This window comes from Curcuma longa, chromosome 12, assembly GCF_044706935.1.
Source record: "Curcuma longa cultivar G26 ecotype Majalengka, Jawa Barat chromosome 12, ITB_CL_G26_1.1, whole genome shotgun sequence".
Classification (NCBI taxonomy): Eukaryota; Viridiplantae; Streptophyta; class Magnoliopsida; order Zingiberales; family Zingiberaceae; genus Curcuma; species Curcuma longa.
Genome location: NC_133872.1, coordinates 1656166 through 1676739, shown reverse-complemented (window position 1 = coordinate 1676739; position 20574 = coordinate 1656166). Strand labels below are relative to the sequence as shown.

General features: G+C 41.4%; 5 protein-coding genes and 1 pseudogene across 8 annotated transcripts; 2 read left to right on the top strand and 4 right to left on the bottom strand.

Annotated features, from left to right (window-relative positions):
• The first annotated feature begins 1354 nt into the window (after window positions 1-1354).
• On the top strand, window positions 1355-5394 carry LOC141842972 (KH domain-containing protein SPIN1-like). 2 transcript variants are annotated; one of them, XM_074730980.1, is made up of 7 exons: window positions 1355-1592; window positions 1685-1773; window positions 2742-2890; window positions 3541-3657; window positions 3741-3857; window positions 4669-4812; window positions 4966-5394. In XM_074730980.1, exons 1-7 carry the CDS (start codon window positions 1513-1515, stop codon window positions 5095-5097), a joined length of 828 nt encoding a protein of 275 aa, XP_074587081.1. In that variant the 5' UTR covers window positions 1355-1512; the 3' UTR covers window positions 5098-5394. The 2 variants fall into 2 exon arrangements, with proteins under 2 accessions (XP_074587081.1, XP_074587080.1); XM_074730979.1 differs by having other exon boundaries at window positions 4954-5394.
• Window positions 5395-5660: 266 nt separating this feature from the next.
• LOC141842755 (ubiquitin-conjugating enzyme E2 28-like) lies at window positions 5661-10798 on the bottom strand. Of its 3 annotated transcripts, none has more exons than XM_074730768.1 (5): window positions 10748-10798; window positions 10492-10590; window positions 8062-8189; window positions 6556-6660; window positions 5661-6046 (listed from the first exon to the last, which is right to left on the bottom strand). In XM_074730768.1, exons 2-5 carry the CDS (start codon window positions 10559-10561, stop codon window positions 5903-5905), a joined length of 447 nt encoding a protein of 148 aa, XP_074586869.1. In that variant the 5' UTR covers window positions 10562-10590; window positions 10748-10798; the 3' UTR covers window positions 5661-5902. The 3 variants fall into 3 exon arrangements, with proteins under 3 accessions (XP_074586869.1, XP_074586872.1, XP_074586870.1); XM_074730771.1 differs by having other exon boundaries at window positions 10492-10577; window positions 10748-10780; XM_074730769.1 differs by lacking the exon at window positions 10748-10798 and adding an exon at window positions 10708-10726.
• Window positions 10799-12014: 1216 nt separating this feature from the next.
• On the bottom strand, window positions 12015-13061 carry LOC141843405 (allene oxide cyclase, chloroplastic-like). Its single transcript, XM_074731476.1, has 3 exons — window positions 12785-13061; window positions 12576-12697; window positions 12015-12487 (listed from the first exon to the last, which is right to left on the bottom strand). The coding sequence occupies exons 1-3, from the start codon at window positions 13059-13061 to the stop codon at window positions 12083-12085; spliced, it is 804 nt and encodes a 267-aa protein (XP_074587577.1). The 3' UTR covers window positions 12015-12082.
• Window positions 13062-14317: 1256 nt separating this feature from the next.
• LOC141843088 (uncharacterized) lies at window positions 14318-15490 on the top strand. Its single transcript, XM_074731116.1, has 2 exons — window positions 14318-15140; window positions 15215-15490. The coding sequence occupies exons 1-2, from the start codon at window positions 14318-14320 to the stop codon at window positions 15301-15303; spliced, it is 912 nt and encodes a 303-aa protein (XP_074587217.1). The 3' UTR covers window positions 15304-15490.
• Window positions 15491-15706: 216 nt separating this feature from the next.
• Window positions 15707-17123, bottom strand: LOC141843087 (UDP-glycosyltransferase 88A1-like; annotated as a pseudogene).
• A 414-nt stretch (window positions 17124-17537) lies between these two features.
• On the bottom strand, window positions 17538-19156 carry LOC141843085 (UDP-glycosyltransferase 13-like). Its single transcript, XM_074731115.1, has one exon. The coding sequence runs from the start codon at window positions 19033-19035 to the stop codon at window positions 17593-17595; it is 1443 nt and encodes a 480-aa protein (XP_074587216.1). The 5' UTR covers window positions 19036-19156; the 3' UTR covers window positions 17538-17592.
• Window positions 19157-20574: the final 1418 nt, after the last annotated feature.

Below are 20574 nucleotides of genomic sequence, written 5' to 3'. Positions count from 1 at the left end.
AGCTTAAGCATCTGCTAATTACACATAAATACTTGATATATTACACGGTATAAATGATGAAAATGTTTATGTCCAAAGCATTTACCAAAATGTGATTAAATTGAAATTGTTGAAAGAAAAAAAGGTTCTTGTTCGACTGTTTCAAACACTATGAGCCTTTTAGCTTCACTTTTTTGCATTTGTCATTACAAATTAAAGAAGACTTGCACCACCTAAGAAATCTATGAAATGGCGGTTGTATCTACAGACTTCCATGGCGAAGAGAAGCTTAATGCTACTTTTTGGTGGTGGGATGCTGTTTAGGCTTTGTCGGCATCCCTCCTTAGACGTATTGGGCAGGACAAAAGCATTAGCTAGCAGGGTGAGAAAACGACTAGAGATTTCTTACAAATCTGAAAAATCTCATTCTACTGTTTGTGATTTTTGGAGAAGTGGATGGGAGTTGGTATGCCATATGTGAATTGGCTGTGAGCCTGGGGAAGATTTTAGATGATAGCACATGATGCAGTGGCTTAACGAGAGCAAGGAGGCAGCTTTGTGGGCAAACCCACACAGATCTGTCCCTGCTGCCTCATGCCCCAGCTCAACGTGCCTTGTTACCTCCTTATTAAATTACACCACCAGGGAATCCTATGCTTGCTCTCTTCCTCCTCCATCTCATCTCCCACCCTCATTAATGTCTCACTTGTACTTGTGCCTCGTGTTTGATTACTTTGCCTCCGACAGTAAGATATATAGGCAATAGTTTTTATATATAATGCTAATTAATCTCATTGCTTGAATCCATATCAGCACTTCTTTAGTCCAGTTTCTGTCGAGCAAATGCACGAGCTTGTTCCATGACTGGGGTTCCTTGTTCAGTCTTTATGGCCGGCCCTAGACTCTGCTCCTTCATTTAACATGTGTCTTTAACCATAGCAAAAGAAGGCAAGGTGTATTTTTGATTTGACAACTTCTTTCTTTGCAGATACTGTTCCATAACCTTTATGATGAGCATGAGCATGCACGCTCAGCATTTCAGCAAGAAGCCAAAATGTCCTCCATAGATCTCTCAAGTTTCTTTACCATCATTTTGCCATGCAATAACTATCCACATACTTCGATAGATCCTTAACATTAGAAAGGTGATGATGTTTGCACGCAGAGGGAATAATTCTTTGAGACCATGATGAGCTGAACGATAATTTTACAGTAGTCTCTTCTGTTCTCCCAAAAGATGGCAATTTGTTACTTTCGTTCTCCATTTTGTAGTGTTAGATATGTTTGATTGTTCATTGGTGTGTTTGAAATACCAACAATTAAAACCACAATTATTCACTTTTTTTTTCTGTCTCTCGCAGAAATGTTCATTAATCTTTTCCAGGACTTTCCCTCTTCCTTCTATTTATATCTTTTATGAGTTGCAAGGGTTGCCTGGATTGAGACTTACAGAGTTCTGAAGAAGCAGCTTTCCTCCTGTATTAAAAACCTCACCTTTCTTCCATCTCGCCTATTTTCCTCTCAACGACCTTCATGTCGAGCTTATATGCTCATAGGTCCTCCCCTGCTGCACCAGTATCCTCACAGACAAGTAGCAAAGAAGAGATAGACAGGTACAGGTTCCTACAGGAAGGGTCAGGGTTCTTTCCAATTTCTTGTCTTTGTAATCAAGCTTTGTGACTAGAATTGGTGTTGCAAATAACAGTCAGTATCTGGCAAAGCTGCTATCGGAACATCAAAAACTCGGGCCTTTCATGCAGGTTCTTCCTATCTGTAGCCACTTGTTGAACAAAGGTCAGTGACGGACTACTTTCTAAGGATTGATTTGAGGTTTCAGATTAGAAGGGAAAAAAATCGTTAAGCAGGAACTGTGTACAGGATGTGCTTTCAAGTGCTTCTTAAGATTTATTATTTGATGCTTTCATTCTACCAATCAGCTAACATGAGTTCTTTGTTATCTTAATCATCTGCACTCATTGTTATGCGTATCAACTGTTTGATTCTATGGTTACATCTGAACTATCATTTTCTGATAATAAGTCAATGGTTACATCTTCATCGACGCCTTTTCAAAATAAAGCATGGAGTTCAAACATGCTAATCTGTATATTTGGAATGAGTTCCGCATTTAAATACTTGCTTTTGGGTGGGGAGCCGAATTGTCTCAGAATGTTTTGTAGACAGAGAGCATACATGTCCCCTAGTGTTTGAAAAAATGCTTCTGAGAGGAAAATTTTAAGTAGAAGTTGGAAAGGTAACTGCATATTTGCTAACAGACTACCAATGTTTGCATTTCATGTCAGTCTCTATTTGTCATATGAGGATCTTAGTTGTTCTTTGTGATTGTAAGGATCTCTCAGGCAATCATTATTTTATTAACCATCAAATAGTAGATCTAAGATATATGAAACGTTTACTATTTAAGAACATCTTCTTCTTTTTTTAAGTTTCACTTTTGGCCAGCACTTTATGAATTCTTTCTTGAATATCTTTCATGATTTGGCTTCAACTTCTTAAATATTTTAGAAGCCAAAACTCCTTTAAGATTGTGCAGTAACTGATACACTCTTATGCTGTATTACATTTGAAAAAAAAATTTGTGATAAATCATGCACAGCTTTTTGGACAAGTAAATCAATGTTCAGTTGGATACGAATTTACATTATCACTAGTTAGTAGGATCTCTCGATATATGTAACTATACTTCTAGTTTCTTGTATGTTTTTAACTGATTTAAAGTTTGATAAATTCCTTGCTATCAGAGATTTTAAGAGTCTCAGGCATGGTTTCTAGCCAAGGATTTGGTGACTGTAACTGGAGACAGCAAAGAAGTCCCAGTCCCATGGCTAATTCCGAATCAATTTGTAATGTTGGGACTTGTATCAGTATTCTGAGTACACCCCCACAAGAGGTAGACAAGTTTATACCTTCATTATATCCTTGTGCCATTTTGTTACTACTCAATTGTCTTCATCATTTGCTTGCTTTTGCTGAATTATTCATTTTTAATGAGCTTGTTGACGTATCGTCTCAATAAAATTTGACTGGTTGATCACTTATCTCGAAAATTCAAGTTTTAGGAAAGAGATCAATCTCTATGTTTAGAACCTTATCATATCCTCCTAATATGGTAAGGATTTGTAGTTGGAGGGTCCATCAAGTTAAGGTCTATTGAAGATTTTCATGCATGGAAGTAACACGACATACGTTTCAAGTTGCAATTTTCAACACTTGGAATATGTTGTCCTAAAGAGGTGCTCCGAACTCCAAAGAACTATCATCTTGGAATTTCTTTATGGATCATGTATTGTTAACTTGCTTTTAACTTGTTTATGTGAAAGGTCTTCTAATGTTGTTTTCAGATCAAGTATATTTATCTACTTAATCGGAATCATATTTGACTTTCTCTTATTAGATGAATTGTCATTGCATTTTCATTTTTTTCATATTCCCGAACTCTCATTGGAACACCTATACTGAATGATGCATCTCTTCAAGTGTACAATTACATTTTTGTTGAATAGTGGTCTTTGCTTTTACATTCAATTTATCCTCAAGAAGATGATAGGCTTTTCACAAGGAGTTGCGATCGATTGGCGAGGAGCACTTACAAGTCCAAATTCATGCATGATAAAGAAAGTATTGCGTTTAGAGATTCCAGTGGATACCTACCCTAATGTGAGTTTTGCCTCATCTCATTTTTATTTTTCTTCTGTAAATTGCTCTATCATTGTGACACTCACATTCTAGATTGCATTTAGTTCAATTTTGTTGGACGCCTTCTCGGACCCAGAGGTAATTCGCTGAAAAGAATTGAAGCATCGACCGGATGTCGTGTTTACATTAGAGGAAAGGGTTCAATAAAAGATCCTGGCAAGGTAAGGAGAATTGTCTATTTCACTATATGGTTGCAAAAACAGTGAAATTCCAAGTTTATCTTTATCAAAGGCTTATTCGCATCATTTTATCTCAAAATTATATCTTGAACTATCTAAGTAGAATGAATCCCTCCAGTGCCCCGAAGAAACAAATTACGATCTATGCTTGTGTATTCTTAAGCAATATTGAAACAAGTGTAATGGACTTGAATTATGATAACCAAAAAATAATAATATCTACTTGTAGAACTCTAAGACAAACTTCTCTAGTTCCTTAGTATGCCATTGAATGTATGTTTGGTCGGGAATTTTAGTAGAAATAACAAACTATTAAGCATGTATTATCTTTGTAATAATGGCCGTTATCATAAATTCAGTGGTCTCATTTTTCTCTTCAATCTTCCTATTTTTTTCCCTACTAAGAAGACATTAGATTCCTTCCTAATCCATTTCTGACCACCAACTCGATCACCAATCTTTTCAATTTTGTTATTTCTAAATCTAGTAACTTCCATCTCGTAATCGAAAAGCCATCGTTGCCGTTGCTGATAACGGCCTTTTTGGCATTATGCATATGAAGCTATTGCAGTGTTTTTAAACATAATGGCAGCTCAACTGCATCTTTGCTATTGCAAATCTTAGCGCCAAATGTCCAATAGAATAGTTGAGCTATAGAAATGTTTGGGTTTTACATGACTGAGAACAGAAAGGAGATCACATTTTCACCTAAAGAAAGTTATTTACCTGAAAATTTAGCTTTTGCGGCTGCCTTAGTATTTATTTACCTTTCATCGTCTTTAATGTTTTGAAGGAGGAGCAAATGAGGGGAAGACCAGGTTATGAACACTTGAATAATCCATTGCATATCTTGATTGAGGCAGAGTCACCGGCAAATACGATCGATGCTAGATTGAGGCATGCACACGAAGTTATAGAAGAGTTGCTGAAACCAGTGGTGAGTATGAAATCATTCGATCACTTTCAGTATTTCATTAAAAAAAAATCCAAGCTCAGCATGTCTAGCAGTTGAGTCCTTGGTTGCCTACCATAATTGTAATATGCCATGTTATACTTGACACTGAAATACTATCGTCAGGATGAATTGCAGGATCACTATAAGAAGCAACAACTTCAAGAATTAGCCATGTTGAATTCAGGTTCAAGGGATGGCAGCCCTCATCCAAGTGGCAGTGCTTCTCCATTTTACAATGCTATGAAGCGCGCACAGGCAGGATGGTAGAGAATTTGATACTTAGTGTTCCTGGAGCAATTTGATTCAACTCTTATCTGAGAGAAATTTCCTTGTAAAGAGAGAGGCTTTTACAGAAGGCTTTGGAACAACACTTGGTGACTATATTTTGATCTACTCGTTCTTCTGAAAACGAGAAAGGAAGGTATCAGTCCATGATGTAGCAACTTGTGCTGATATCAATTTTGTTTCGGGTGAGCATAAGATACTGCTTTTGTGAGCCAAAATTGATTGTTTCTATTCAGATTTCCGTGAATTATGTACCTAAACAACTGGGAGTAGCTTGGGTTGACCCTAACCGAGGAGGCATAGATCATTCGCTTGTCTTTGATGATACATTGTGTGAAGGTTCTCTTTAGTGACATTATTTCCGCGAGCATTCCATCTAACTTTTCCAACACAACTCTCCAATCCTTGTCTCAGAATGTAGAATTAGAATCAGGTTCAAGGTTGAGTTCGATGTATCAAATCAACAAAATAAACTAATGACTCAGTTAACTGGGATTTGAAAGTTGGCTAGACACAGAGATCAGATATCATCTATTATCCAAAACTAGTCAGCCAAGAGAGACAAGGATTGTCAAGGTTCATATATGAACATCATTGCGAACGAATGCATACAATTTCCTTGTACTACTGTTCTGAAAAGTGGAAAGCTTGACGAAGCTTTCCTTGCTCGTCTTTGGTAGGCTAAATGACACAGTAGATAATTCCACTGACAAACAATATAACACCTCTCCTTAGGTAATTAACAACTGACTAAGTACGTAGAAACACAGCCCTGCAGTTGCTGGTGCTAGTCCCTTGCATACTTCTGGGTCCAGCTCCGGGCAGTAGCCTCATATTTGGCTCTGTCAGTCTTGTACATATGTGCAATCTCTGGAACCAGTGGATCATCTGGGTTTGGGTCAGTAAGCAGTGTGCAGATTGACAGCAGTACCTTCAAAGAAACAATAAGCTTATTTGAGTTCATTAAGAAAAAAAAAAGGCTTCAATTTGGAGTAAGAAGGGGAAAAAGAGATTTCAGATGACAGCTACACTATGTTTGCTTAATAGAATGAATAGCGTGAAAATCCATGCATATTTCCTCCTGTTTTCTTGATCGACGCATTTCACAATTTCTACCGCAATATTTGTTCAATTGGGCATTCAACTAACACCAATAATTTCACCTGACTATAGTGAAATGACAAAATAGGCAATACAGATACCCCCTAATTACTCCATCTGACTTACCTGCAGTACCTACAAAGAAACAATAAGTTCATTCGACTTGATTAACAAAGGATTCAAATTGAGTAATACCAACTAAGCTTGCTCTTGACTTAATACCAATAACCTCCCTTGAAAAAATTAGCTCAAATTACTCAATCTGACTACCAATAGTCATCATTCTCAAGGAATTGCGAATATGAGTATACAAACTAATGATGATAATGCAAAGGTAACCATTGAAATGGTGAATGCTGGACTCCATTGTTCCTTCAAGATGTCAAGGCAAATGCTTCCATTGCTATTGATGTTTGGATGGAAAACTTTAGTTCTGAAAGCAACCTGAAAATTATAACAAGTTGGCTAAAAATTTAAAAAATCTCAACAATTATTTCAATCAAAGAAATATTAAACTGGCTATGCTAGGGAAACAATCTCCAGAAATGCACACTCAAAGTAAAAGCATACTACTAAACCTAAAATTTCCACGATAGTAGTCAGATTCAATCTTAGTATTTTTCTCATCCTTAGAATGAAATATAGGAGTGTTATCGTAAGAAAACTATTAAGTTGAATCAAAGTATTTGGGTTGGGCTCTGCATTGCACTAGTGCTTCAAAGGTGCATTTAGAGAACCAACTTTAAGCTACCTTTACTATGTGAAATATAATAGTGTTTAGGAATCTAAATCTTAAAATGTTTTGAAAAGCAATTTACATTTGGTAAAAGCATACTTAGAAACACTTTTATCTTTAAGTAAAACAATGATGATATATTGAATAATTAGAATAAAGTACATTATTAATCAACAAATAAATAAACTATACTCATTTTCTAGTCTTTCTTAATGTGAAATATAAAAATTGAGTTATTCTCAATTTAAAACATGATATCTTTGTAATTGAATTATTTTCACGCTATACTTATTATGATAACATTACAGTAGTAATTTGTTTGCCAACATAAATATTTGCTTATAGGTCATAATGTTTTTAGCCAATTATTTATTTTAAAGAAACTATTAATATTATATTTTAAAATTTTCATAACATATATACAATATTTTATTCAATAGGATAATGGTTTTAAAATATTTGAACTTATTTATTACTTTAATATATTCTAAACTATATTAAATATAATATCATCACTTAATATTTTTAGATATTAATTCTATAATTTATTTTTTCCATTAAATATTCAGTGTAGATATTTTAATTTATTAAATAATATTTTAAAACTCATTTTTTTCATTTTACTACTATCACTTATGATGATATTAACATATAAAAAGTAATTTAATTTTTTTATTTGTACAAAAAAATATTTAAACATATTATTATTTATAGTGTTTACTATTAATATTATTATTTATTTGATTTTTATAAAATGCTTGGGAAAATAGCTTTAGAAAGTACTCTTCCAGCTGCATTGGCAAAGTAGCTTTGAGAATGTAGTGCTTTGAGTAAAAGCACTGTAGACATGAGTTTATCAAAAACCTTACTTAATTTAAGAAAACACTCTATGACCCCTTGTAAAAACATGCCCAAACCTAACTTTAGGTGAGTATGTTCTTCTTGCATGATAAAACAAGAAAAGTTCATCTTATAGATGTGTGTGATTGTTTGGCAAATAAGAAAATGTGCAATCATAGAACACATTGAAGAAGAAAATATATACGGATTGCAAAAACAAAGACAAAAAGCAACTATAATCAATCCTAGACATTCAATGTTTGTGATACCTTAGGTGGTTTAAATGGATAATCCGGAGGGAAGTGTATGGTGATTACAAAGACTCCCCCTGCATATGGACTGTCACGTGGACCCATTATTATTGCTTGCCAATCGAACATATTTTCAGCCTCTGGGCCTGTAAAATGCCAACACACAAAAACTTGCTACAGCACTAATGAACACTCTTATGAATTCCAATATGAAGTTAAGCTGTGAAAGGTATAATTCTAGCATATTTAAGGAAGAGTTAAACCAACTTCTAAATTTTGATTCTTTTATATCAATTGAACAATAATAAGCTTGATTATGATTTTCAAAATAAATGTTGCAGTTGTAGATGTTAGAAGTACTTTCAAGTCTAATACTATTGGTGCACAATTGGAATAAAATGTTACCCTCTTTGGTATGATATTGATAAGACTTCTTAAGCATGAATAAATATCAATAGGTCTTCCACCGAAGTGTTTTGACATTTTGGGCTGATTGAATTCCTCTCTTGGGCTTTAACAGGGATACCATCTTTTCCTCCACCACATCCAAAAGTCTTGTGCATATGAGTCTTTGAGCTTCTTCTGTTATACTCCTATTTTCACTTCTCCCCACTAAGGTTGGAGAGGAAAATTTCTTGTTAGTACCACAAATAGGATGGGTCACATCTTTTCCAAAACTCTCATTAACATGGAAGATGATGCCACTAAAACTCCCCTGGATCCAACACGCACCATCCAAATTCCTTTTGGATCCCATGTGCTTAGGAAATCTAGTTAAAGAGAAATTAACACATATTTGAAGACACATCCATACTTCTCGATGTTGTCATCAGTTAGCTTATCTAATTTTGTTGGTTAAAGGGAGTAGATTATTCTTAATCTACTACCTGACTTGCTTTGATCCTCCTAACAGATTAGTTTGATTCCTTATATATTTCTCTTTGATTATTTCTTACTCTACCTTACATATTTTCTCAATCGTCATGATACAATAACATCTATGTATTTTTTTTACTACCATTATTGTCATCTTATCATCTTAAAAGAAGATTTATGCATTATCATTATAGCATATCATTGTTCTCAAATCATTGATATCAAAGTCATTACTAATCCTCGATTAAGTTTGTTAAGAGTTGACATCAAGGGGAGGTCAAGAATGCAACCTACTCTCCATTTTGACATCACCTCAACCTTCTTCTCAGTCTTCTTTTGAGTCTCATTGTTGGCCCCTTCTTTCGCATGACCAATTGATGCCTGCATTGAGCATATTACCACTATCACTTTGCATGATCTTGTATCCCTTCCTCCTCGTTGTTAGCTTCCACAATCCTAGAGATTCTCTTCCTCAGCTATCATAATATGCTCCTTCCATCATTGCACTTCATCACTAAAGCATGGATTGTTATCGACCATGTACATAATTTGATAATTCTAGTGATAATTGTCCTATCTTCCCGTAGGATGCATAGATTATTCGTAGACCATATGGATAATCTAATTTGGCATTAGGCTAATTTGGAATTCATGGACACATTGCGGGTATCCATCATTTTGAAATTTATACAAATTATCTTGGCTAGATGTGTCATGCGATCGACTTGGCAATTCAAAAGAATCTAGTGTCAACCAATAATCGTGCTTAGTGCATACAAAAAATAGTTTCAGCATCCCTAGTTGGGGAAGTGTTGATGGGAGTTGATTATCTTCAATCTCCTACCTGAGTCACTTTGATTCTCCTACAAGATTTATTTGATTTTTTACATATTTGCCTCTAATTATTTCCCAATCTATTTTACATATTTCTTCAATTTACAAAGATATACTGTATGTTATTATTTCTATAAAAGAGGAGTTATATATTATCTATCATCATAACATATTGAATGAAGATATTCTCCAATAGTCTTATTTTACTCACTTTACACTGCTGATAAGTCCTTACTAGACACTATTACGCCTCCCTTAAAGCTACTTAGTTTCTTCTTACTCTATTTATCTTTCTTAGTATTCTTTTGTCGTTCCAAGAAGTCATTTACATGTAACACCTGTAAATATTTTATATTTATAATGCATGGGTTAGGTAGCTTGTGCAGTTTCCATAATCCATGTGACATACAAATAAAATGCCTCAAAATCCATCTCAGTATTCTCATTTAAACAATAAGAAAAAGAAATCTCTGCTGACAATCACATTAAGAACTGCTAACATGATATGGTATCAGTCTATTACAAGCCTACCTCAGCGGATTCACTTTTAAACCAAGAAAGAAGGAAGGGAAAAGAGGATCTGATAAATGCCACGAGCAAGAAAACAAAAACAAAGGCGGCCTTGGAGAATGGAACAACCAGATGAAGATCTAAAACCAAATTCCAACATAAAAAAGCACTGGGAAAAAGAACGAGAGGGAAAGATGGTAAACGAGAAAGCATCAGAAACCAGGATACCTGCGCTGCAAGATGTGATGGGTTCCTTCAGGAGATCCTTGTGCTCCTTGATGATCCGCTTGGACGCCATCGACCAAGACCTCGTCCTGATCCCAAATCCTAAGATCGATCAGAGAACCACACATCAAACAACTGGTGCGAAGAAGCAATCATTCAAAGGAAGATAAACAAAATCGATCGATGCAAGAAGAGATCCAGAGAAGAAGGAGGAAAAACGTAGAATAAGTCCTTGAATTCCGCCAGGCGACGTCGCTACCTTTGCGGCAAGGGATTCTTGAATTCCTCTCTCCCTTTTCGTGGTTGGACAAACGGGAACATAAATAAATAAACAAATAATTAATGGTTTTATAATGAAGATGCGGACGGCGACAATTTTAAACCGGTCAAGAATTAGCGGACGGTATCGAGTATCACGCTACCATGGTAACCTCACGTGCGATGGTGGTGCGGAAATTCAAAATCCGAAACCCAAAATCCGGATCCAATTGGACGACAGAGAGACCGACAAGATTTCTTTTATCTGATGCTCTATTGGCCTTCTAAATCAAGATTAGACACGTACAAACATGGGATCGAATTTGGGCCCGACTTGCCCGTATACATCGCAACATCGTCTCTTCTTCCTTCTCGTTTCCGTCCAATTAGGGATGACAATTAGACCCGGACCCGATGGAGAATCCGTTCCCCGATCTCATTTTGACTGAGAAATCTCCGAATCCGAGAAAGCGGGAATAGGGATGGAGAATCCCCGAATCTCGAAAGCGAGGATGGATCGGAGATGATATTCCAAAAATTTCCCGTCCCCATCTCCGAACCCGACTTTGATAATTTCATTCATTGAGATTCATTAATTTGATTATATCCTTATATTAAATGAAAAAATAAGTCATATTGATAATTACTTGTTTGAATACTATAATTTTATTATTTTTAAAATAAATAATATTTTTTTTAATTAATAAAAAAAGTAATAAATTTAAAAAAATACTTTTTAAATATGTCATGACGGGGATGGGGATGGGGATGAGGATGGGTATGGGTATGGGGATACCCATGAAAATACCCGCGGGGAAAATCACCTCCAAAATCTGTGGGGATCTCCGAAACCCGCTGGATACCCGAAATCCGACGGGGATGGTATTTAAATTATGATATCCGATGGAGATGGAGATGGAGATGGAGACGGGGATGGTATATGAGTTTGGGTTTCGGGGACGAAGATGGAGAAGACTTCCCTGCCAATCCCCGAACCCGTTGCCATCCCTACGGCCAATCGTGGGAATAAACGATCGCCTGGTCTCCGCTGTTGGATCTACTCGATCGAAGTTGAACAACCCCGGATGTCCCCAAGCGGATCCAGCAGATGGTGCGGTTCATCCGCCAGGAGGCGGAGGAGAAAGCCAACGAGATCTCTGTCTCTGCCGAGCGAGGAGGTACTTACTTCCTTCACAATGTACTTTTAGTATCTGTAAGATCTTCCATCAATCATGACACGTCCAAGACATGATCAATCAGGCCAAGCAACCAACTAGGCAATTCGCATTAAATTAGAAGTGAGTAGCACATCATCTTCCAGGATCAGGAGTGCCACTCATCTTGTGTAGTTCTTGATAGCGGCGTGGGGCGGCTCTGCAGCCTTGGCGACAGGCGTGGGCTCCACGTCCGGAGAGGGCGGCACCGGCGTCCCGAGCAGCTCCTTGGGGAGGTCGGCGATGCCCTTGAGGTAGAAGGTGTAGAAGAGCTTGAAGGGGAAGATGATCTGCTGCAGCTTGACCTGCCCGGAGGCGCCCTCGAAGACGCCTGAGCCACCGGTCACCGCGAGGAAGGTATCCTCGTGGGTCAGATGCACCCCCTGCACCGAGATGTGCCCGTAGTCGCCGAAGTAGAAGCTGTAGATGGCCTCGTACCTGTCGCCGTTCCGCTCCGGGACGTGCTGGATCAGCACGCAGATCCCCGCCGTGATCCCTAGCCGCTTTTCCAGGTTCCCCGAGTACAACTATTTCACCACCAAAAAATCCATTCAATCTTTGAAGCAGATGGATTAATCGACGAGATCGGGAGACAGAACTGGAGCTTGAGCTTGCCTTGTTGCTGAAGGGGACGAGATCGCCGAGGGAGTTGAGTTCCTTCTGGCTCAGCCGTAGGTAGGCGGGGCTCCCGCGATCGCGCTCGTTGAACTCGTAGACGTACAGCTCCTGCACCTTAGCTGCGGAGATCTTTGTCTAGTCAACGATCGATCTATCTTAGAAGAAACAGGGATTAGAAACGCTAGGGAACAGAGATCGGAGCTTACTTTGCTTGGAATCAGAGGGAGGCTTCTTCGCGAAGAAGAAGCAGATGGGGCTGATGCTTCTGCTTCTAGTTGCAAGGGTGGATTGGCTACTTCTGCGGATCGAGGCTTGAAGTTTCGGGGATCTGGGGAGGAAGGATTTTGGGGCGAGGGAGAGATGGGTTCTGGTCGATGGAGAGAGTTGGAAGCAAGGGGATGCGAGGGATGACGAGGAAGTCGCCATGGCAAGGAATGAAGTGCAGAACAGGGAAGTTGGTGGCGGAAGCGATGGCCTGACCATATACGGTTAATTTTTAGATTGCATCGAATATTATAAAATTTTTAAAATACCCATTAAAGAAAACTTTTAAAATACCCATTAAAGTCTAATTAATTTTTTTAGAAACCTTTAAGATTCAATTTCAATATATATTGCAGTTGACTGAAAAGGACAGGAATGAGCCTTTTATGCTCAGTCTAAATCAATCATATGCTTCCTTTTCGGCATTTAATTGCATATTCTCTAATCATATGAAACAATTAAAAACACTAGATTAAGATGAAAACTAGTTTGTGGATCTAGATGTTTGGATTCCATCCATTTCTTATACTAATTATTATTATTATTATTTTAAAGAAATGATTTCTGAATTATTATACACTAAAAAAGACTGAATGATGTGCAGATATGTACAAGATAAAAACTAGAGTAGGCATCTATGGATGTGGATTCCATCCATTTCTTATACCAATTATTATTATTATTTTTTAAAGAAATGATTTCTGAATTATTATACAGTAAAAAAGACCCATTACATGATGTGCAGATATGTACAAGATAAAAACATACAGGAGCAGGCAACGATGGATGTCGGGTCTGCTCATGCTTCCCACCAGCCCAATTACAACATATGATCTCTGAAGCGATTCAACTGTGGCGCAGCATGGCAGTGTCCCCCGCTGCTCATCATTCATTCCGCCTCCCATCAACACCTGAAACTGCAGGTTCACGATGATGATCGATACAGCAACCTGTCACCTTCTTCGTCCCCCCGTCTCCATCCATTAATAATCCATGGATACATAGACCGTGACAAACAAAAGCTGCAAAATCAATCACTATTTTATCTATTTCTTTCTGTACTGCAGATCTACTCTGCTCATGGCACCCACCTGCGGTCATTTCCAAGAAAGAGGCCCTCATCGGTGCAGCCAATTACTTGGCAAATCCAACACATGATTACAAACCCGTGATCCGAGTACAGAAACTCAATTATGATCGTGACAAGTTCCAGATGGGTGCGATGCTGACACAGGAGCAATGGAAAGCAGAGCAACTGCAGGGGCCAAATTGCTCGTGGACGCCTCAGGTTTCGAGTCAAACGACGCCCCCGACAAAATTTGTGTTGTACTACGTCGCAATATGACGCGACTGCTACTGCTCTGTTAACAACGACTGTTGACGTCGCCTTCCAGGAAGGCAGCCTGGTGTGGGGCTCCAATATGATTCTATCCAAGGTCGCTCGCAACGCAGCACCACTTCCCACCTCGCCCTTCATGGAGTTCCGCGGCTTGCGCCGCCCGGCCTCTGTCGACGGCGGCGAGGAGAAGGGTCCCTTCTTTAACCATGAGTTGGCCTCTGCTTTAGCCGAGGAGGAGGAAGGGCTTCATCGGAGTGATAACCAGAATGGAAATGCGGCGGTGGCTGCAGAGTTCGCCTTTGCTGGCAGTTGTAGTCTCCGGCGCGATTTAGCTCTCTCATTCTCTACCTCCGGAGGGTTCTGCTTTAAGGGGCGCCTCGTCTCCGTCGACGACTCTAAACCATCGTCCAAGATGCAAGTGCCTGCCTTTCTCCTAAAACTCAGCGCCTTCAAGTTCGGATTTCACCGGCGGGCGAGGTCAGCCTCGACGGAGACCAATACCGGAGCCTCCCCTGTGTCCTCGTCGGCGTCACCAAAACAGAGCAAGTTTTCCTTCAAGCTCAACGTAGCAGAGCCGCCGCCGTCGCCGTCGGCCTTTGCAAGGAACAGAAGATCCGCATCAGCCGCCCCACCGGCTGGCGAGGTGTTGAACGGGAGGAAACTACCAGGAGACATGCTCCAAAGGTACCTGAGCAAAATTAAGCCTCATTACATGAGGATCTCGAAGCGGTTCGACGGAGACGGAAAGGTCCGGCCCGGCGCCGGCGAGGGATGGGGAGACCAGATCAAACGTCAGCGATCCTCTGCTTCCAGCCACTTGAGCAAGAGCCGATCGACATCGGCGACGGCATCCATCCGCTCATCACCGCCGGTATCCAGAAGACGGGACGACACATTGCTGGAGCAGCAAGACGGGATCCAAAGCGCCATTGCCCACTGCAAGCGTTCATTAAACAAAGGTAATAAAGAGCTCGCTCCCTCCCGGCGTCCGGCTCCACTTCCGATTGGCACTCAGGTTCAACTAATCGTGCAGGTCCCGAGCCGTCGCTGACGCGGTCAAGGAGCGATCCGGCGGACACGAGACCGGCCGTAGTGAGCAACCGAAGCAAGAAGAAGATGTAAATTCCTCCGTCTGGGTTTTAATACAGCGGGCGTGGAGTGGATGGAAATCAAGCTCTGGCTTGGCAGAGCACTTGCAGATTGTCTCTGATGGAATCTAAAAATAGCTCGTGAAGCTCTTTTAACTTTTTGCAAAGCTGTCGTCTGGATCACTCTGTGCTTGGTGACAAAAAGAATACTTGCTTCCAATCAACCAATTGATGTCTTTTATCAATTCGTCGTTGATTTAGTTCTTCCCAGAGTAGATTGACAATGTCATTCCTACGAGGCGACTACGGCTCCGATTTGGTTTTAAATCGTCTGTAAGTACGAATCTACTAACAAAGGAAAATCAAATTATTTTGGATAGAATTATTGGATAATAGCATCATAGTTGTTGATCTTCATGAGCACGGTGCTGTGGCTTCTAGTTCTTCAAGGTTTTGACGATCTCCAGCCATGCCTGTTTCGATGAACCACCTTGGCTCCACGCCTCCGCCGCCATCTCTTTAGCCGCCGCCGCCCGCTCCCTCAGCTCCTTCCCGCCCTCTGCCTCCATTACCCATCTCACCTTCGACTCCACCTCCTCTGCCTCCACCATGTCTCTGTCGTATCCTTCCATCACCACCGCCAATTTCATCTGCTCCACCAGGAACACCTTGTTCATCCGCTGCTCTGCGTACCGCGGCCACGCCACTATCGCCACGCCGGCGGAGATCGCCTCCAGCGTCGAGTTCCAGCCGCAGTGTGAGACGAAGCATCCCACCGCCTCGTGGTTCAGCACCTCCACCTGCGGCGCCCACGACTTCACCACCTTCCCCGTCTGCTTCGTCCGCTGCAAGAATCCCTCCGGAAGCAGAGCCTCCAGGTTCAGTGCCGAGGGCGCATCCTTGGGAGCCCTCACCGCCCAAAGGAAACGCTGCCCGCTTCTTTCGAGGCCGACGGCGATCTGCTCGAGCATCTCCGCCGAGAACGAGCCCATACTTCCGAAGCAGAGGAACACCACGCTGCCGCGTCGCTGCACGTCCAGCCACGCCATGCACTCTGCCTTTGCTTCGTCATTTCCTGAGCTACCTTCGGCGATCAGCGGTCCAATGCAATGGACGGGCGGCATCCGGCGTCCAGGAACGCACGCCCCTTCGCTGAGAGCCTTTACCGCCTCTACTTCCAACGACTCGAACGAGTTGACAAGAAAGGCGTCACCGTCGGGGAGCCGTCGGGTGACGTCGTTCACGAACCTGTTATAAACTTCCGATGAACGACTCATAACCTCTCTAGACATATCGGAGGCTGGAATAGGGGGCACTCCGGGGAAGTGGATGGGTGCGTCACCGAGCTCACTAAAGCTCAAATCAGTGGTGGACTCGAGGTACGGCAAGTAGAGGAAGGAAGCGAGAACAGAGGCGCCGGTGGAGAAGAAGAAGTGGGCTGGGAGGCCGAGCTCGGCCGCGACAACGTCGAGAGCGTCGGTGCATAAGAAGTCGAGGACGACGGCACGGACATCGTTTACCCGGCGGTGGGCGGACAGGAAACGAAGGAGCTCGGGGTTGTTGAGCCGGACGCCGTCGAGTATCATGGGTATGATCTCGTGGGAGGTTCGGAAGTCCGTAGGCGGAGGGAGCCGGTGGACCGTGATGGAGGGGTGGGCGGCGGAGACTCTGGCAATGAAGGCGTCGGCGGAAGGGTGCTTCCAGGGGAAGTGCATGATGACGACGGCGACGGCGAATTCCTGGGCGGAGGAAGAGCTTGGCCAGCTCTAACATGGGGAGCAGATGCCCGATGCCGGACATGGGATACAACACCACCGTCGGTTTCATCGCCATTTCCGAACCCTCGACGGCCATCTCCGCTGCTAAGTCTCAACAAAATCAAGAGGCAGACGAATGGAGAGGAAGAAGAACACGACAAGAGATACAAATGATGGGAAAATCTACTCAAATTCTTGCAAAATATATATTTTTTTCTTCTAATAATTGATCTTATATATAATACACGTTAGTAATTTGTCTTTTAAGTTGATGCCAAAAATATTAATTGTTACCTTCCAATATATCATACTGTTTTCCGTTACGTAAAACACTTTGCAAAAGTTGTCAGAAGTCACTCTGCAAATGTTTAGTCGGACGCTCATTAACTGACGCCTTTTTAATTTTTGCCTAAAAAGTAACTAAAATTATTTTCAGTAAATTATATCTTTTATTTAACAAAAGAGACTATAATTTTATAAAAATAATAATCATAATATATCAAATTCTTATTTAAATTAAAAACACACAGAGCATCGTTGGATTACCATCAACATATCCATGGCATTTAGATCTTCAGCTTCAAGGTTTTGACTAGATCCAGCCACGCCTGTCGCGAGGACCCCCTTTCACTCCACGCCTCCGCCGCCATCTCTTTAGCCGCCGCCGCCCGCCGCCTCAATTCCCTCCCTCCCTCTGACTCCATCACCCACCTCACCTTCGCCTCCACCTCGTCAGCCTCCACCATCTCTCTGTCGTAACCCTCCATCACCACCGCCAATTTCATCTGTTCCACCAAGAACACCTTGTTCATCCTCTGCTCCGCGTACAGCGGCCACGCCACTATCGCCACTCCGGCGGAGATCGCCTCCAGCGTCGAGTTCCACCCGCAGTGCGAGACGAAGCATCCCACCGACCCGTGGTTCAGCACCTCCACCTGCGGCGCCCACGACTTCGCCACCATCCCCCTCTGCTTCGTCCGCTCCAAGAATCCCTCCGGCAACAGAACGTCCAGGTCCAGCTCCGACGTCGCCGTCGGCGGATCCTTAGGGATCCCCACGACCCAAAGAAATCGCTGCCCGCTTCTCTCGAGGCCAACGGCAATCTGCTTGAGCTGCTCCACGGAGAACGAACCCATGCTGCCAAAGCAGAGGAACACCACGCTATCGCGTGGTTGTGCGTCCAGCCACGCCATGCACTCTGCTTTTGTTTCATCCTTTCCTCTGCTCCCTTCCGTGATCAGCGGCCCGATGCAATAGATCTTTGGCATCCGGCGTCCGGGAAGACACGCCCCTTCCCGAAGAGCCTTAACGGCCTCTGCTTCCAGCAACTCGAACGAGTTGATAAGGAAGGCGTCACCATCCGGGAGCCTCGGGGCAATCTTGTTTACGAAGCATTCACAAGACTCCGAAGCGGGATCCATAACCTCTCTGGGCATATCGGAGGCGGGAATAGGGGGCAGTCCGGGGAAATGGAAAGGTGTATCCGCGAGCTCGCCGAGGCCGGGATCAGTGAGCTCAAGGGAGGGAAAGTAGAGCATGGAGGCGAGAGCGGAGGCGCCGGTGGCGATGAAAAAGTAGGCTGGGATGTCGAGCTCGGCGACGACGACGTCGAGAGCGACAGTGCATAAGAAGTCGAGGACGACGGCGCGGACGTCATTTTCCCGGCGGTGGGCGGCTAGGAAACGAAGGAGCTCATGGTTGTTGGGCCGTACGCCGTCGAACGTCATTGGTATGGAGGGGAAGGTGGTGGAGACGCTGGCAATGAAGGAGTCGTCGGGCGGCGGGAGCTGGTGGAAGGAGATGGAGGGGTGGGCGGCGGAGACACTGGAAATGAAGGAGTCGAGGGAAGGGTGCTTGATGGGGAACTGCATGAGGACCACTGCGACGGCGAAGTCGTGGCGGAGGAAGAGCTTGGCCAGCTCTACCATAGGGAGTAGATGTCCGACGCCGGACATGGGATACAACACCACCGTCGGTTTCATCGCCATTTCCGATCCCTCGACGGCCATCTCCACTACTACAAGGTCTCCAACAAAATCAAGAGGCAGAGGATTGAAGAGGAAGAAGACGAAGAGCTCTTTATTTCAGCGTAGAGGCAGAGGAGTGAAGGGGAAGAAATGGAACCCACCTGTTCATTGACATCAGCCAGCCCCCAAGAATGTACCACGGATCGTGATCATTTCACTATATTTTACATAAGTTGGTGAAACATGTGCAAGTTTTGTTGATCCAACCAAGAATGAACCGCGTCTCGGCTGCAGGAAGTTCGATTTACCTGCTGCCCTATATTTTACATAAGAGCATAACTTTAATAATTAAAAAATAAAAAAATATATAAAAAATTATATGTGAGGTGGGTCAGCCTTTGGCTGGTCCACACCACTGCCACGTGAATGCATTCAAGATGTTAAACGAGTTCCTATGGAGAGAGATTAAGCGGCGTTATTAACGCTGCATTAACTGCACGTTGCAGATGTTGGTGAAAGATTTACCTGCTGCATTATATGCCAACAAAAGTTGATGTTTATTTGACCCTAGAAGACTTGACGGAACTAGATCAATTTAAAAAGATAAATTTACAATTAAAAGTTGATTGGGGAATTATATTTTGATAAAGAAAAAAATATATTTGTTAGAAAATAAAAAATCAATCTTATCAACCTAACAGAATCCACAATTAACTCAAGATCACTATTTAAAATACAATATCCCAAAACTTCTATGAGAACAATAGACTTATTAGAATCACAAGTAGAAAAAGACCAATAAAAATTACGTTCTTTTGGAAGAGATTATATACTTCTAAATATAATTGAATGTGACCTTTAGCTATGTTAGTACTTAGAGTTATCAAACAGGTTAATCCATATTGGGGCGAATCAATTCGTTAGAAATTCATCATATAGCGCAGCAGGATGGGCTAGTCCATCAACTTAGTGGATTGAAATTTCAATCCAACCCAATTTAAGATGGGTTTGCAGGTTAGGCAGGTCAACCCACTAACTTGTCAAAAAATAAAAAAATATATAAAATATTAAAATATTTAAGTTTGGATTGTAATTTAAATAAGTTAAGTTAAAAATTTTAAATTTGGATTACGATTTAAACAGATCAAACTCACTAATTTATTATTTTTTTCTTTAATTTTAAATTTTGAAGAAAAAAAAAATTTTCTCAACCCATGAATCAACCTACGATGTCGTCGGGCTGAGGCGGGTTAACCTACTTGAACCCACCTTAAAATGGATTGATAAAATTTCAATTCAACCTTCTTAGATTGTTCGATGAGGTAGGTCAATCTATAGGTCTATAATTGACGATTCTATTAGTACTTAATGGAATTTTGATATGTAATTAAATAAGTTTGAAATTAGATTTTTGTTATATTTGATGTCTGCCTAAATGTATAGGGATTTAAGAAAACATTGAACAGTTTGGGTCATACACATTGAACAGTTAACAACATTAGGAATAATACAAACACCTTTATCTAATTACAGAAGTCTCGCAAAGAAGTAGAATAAAAAAAGAGACAATCTAAAATATTT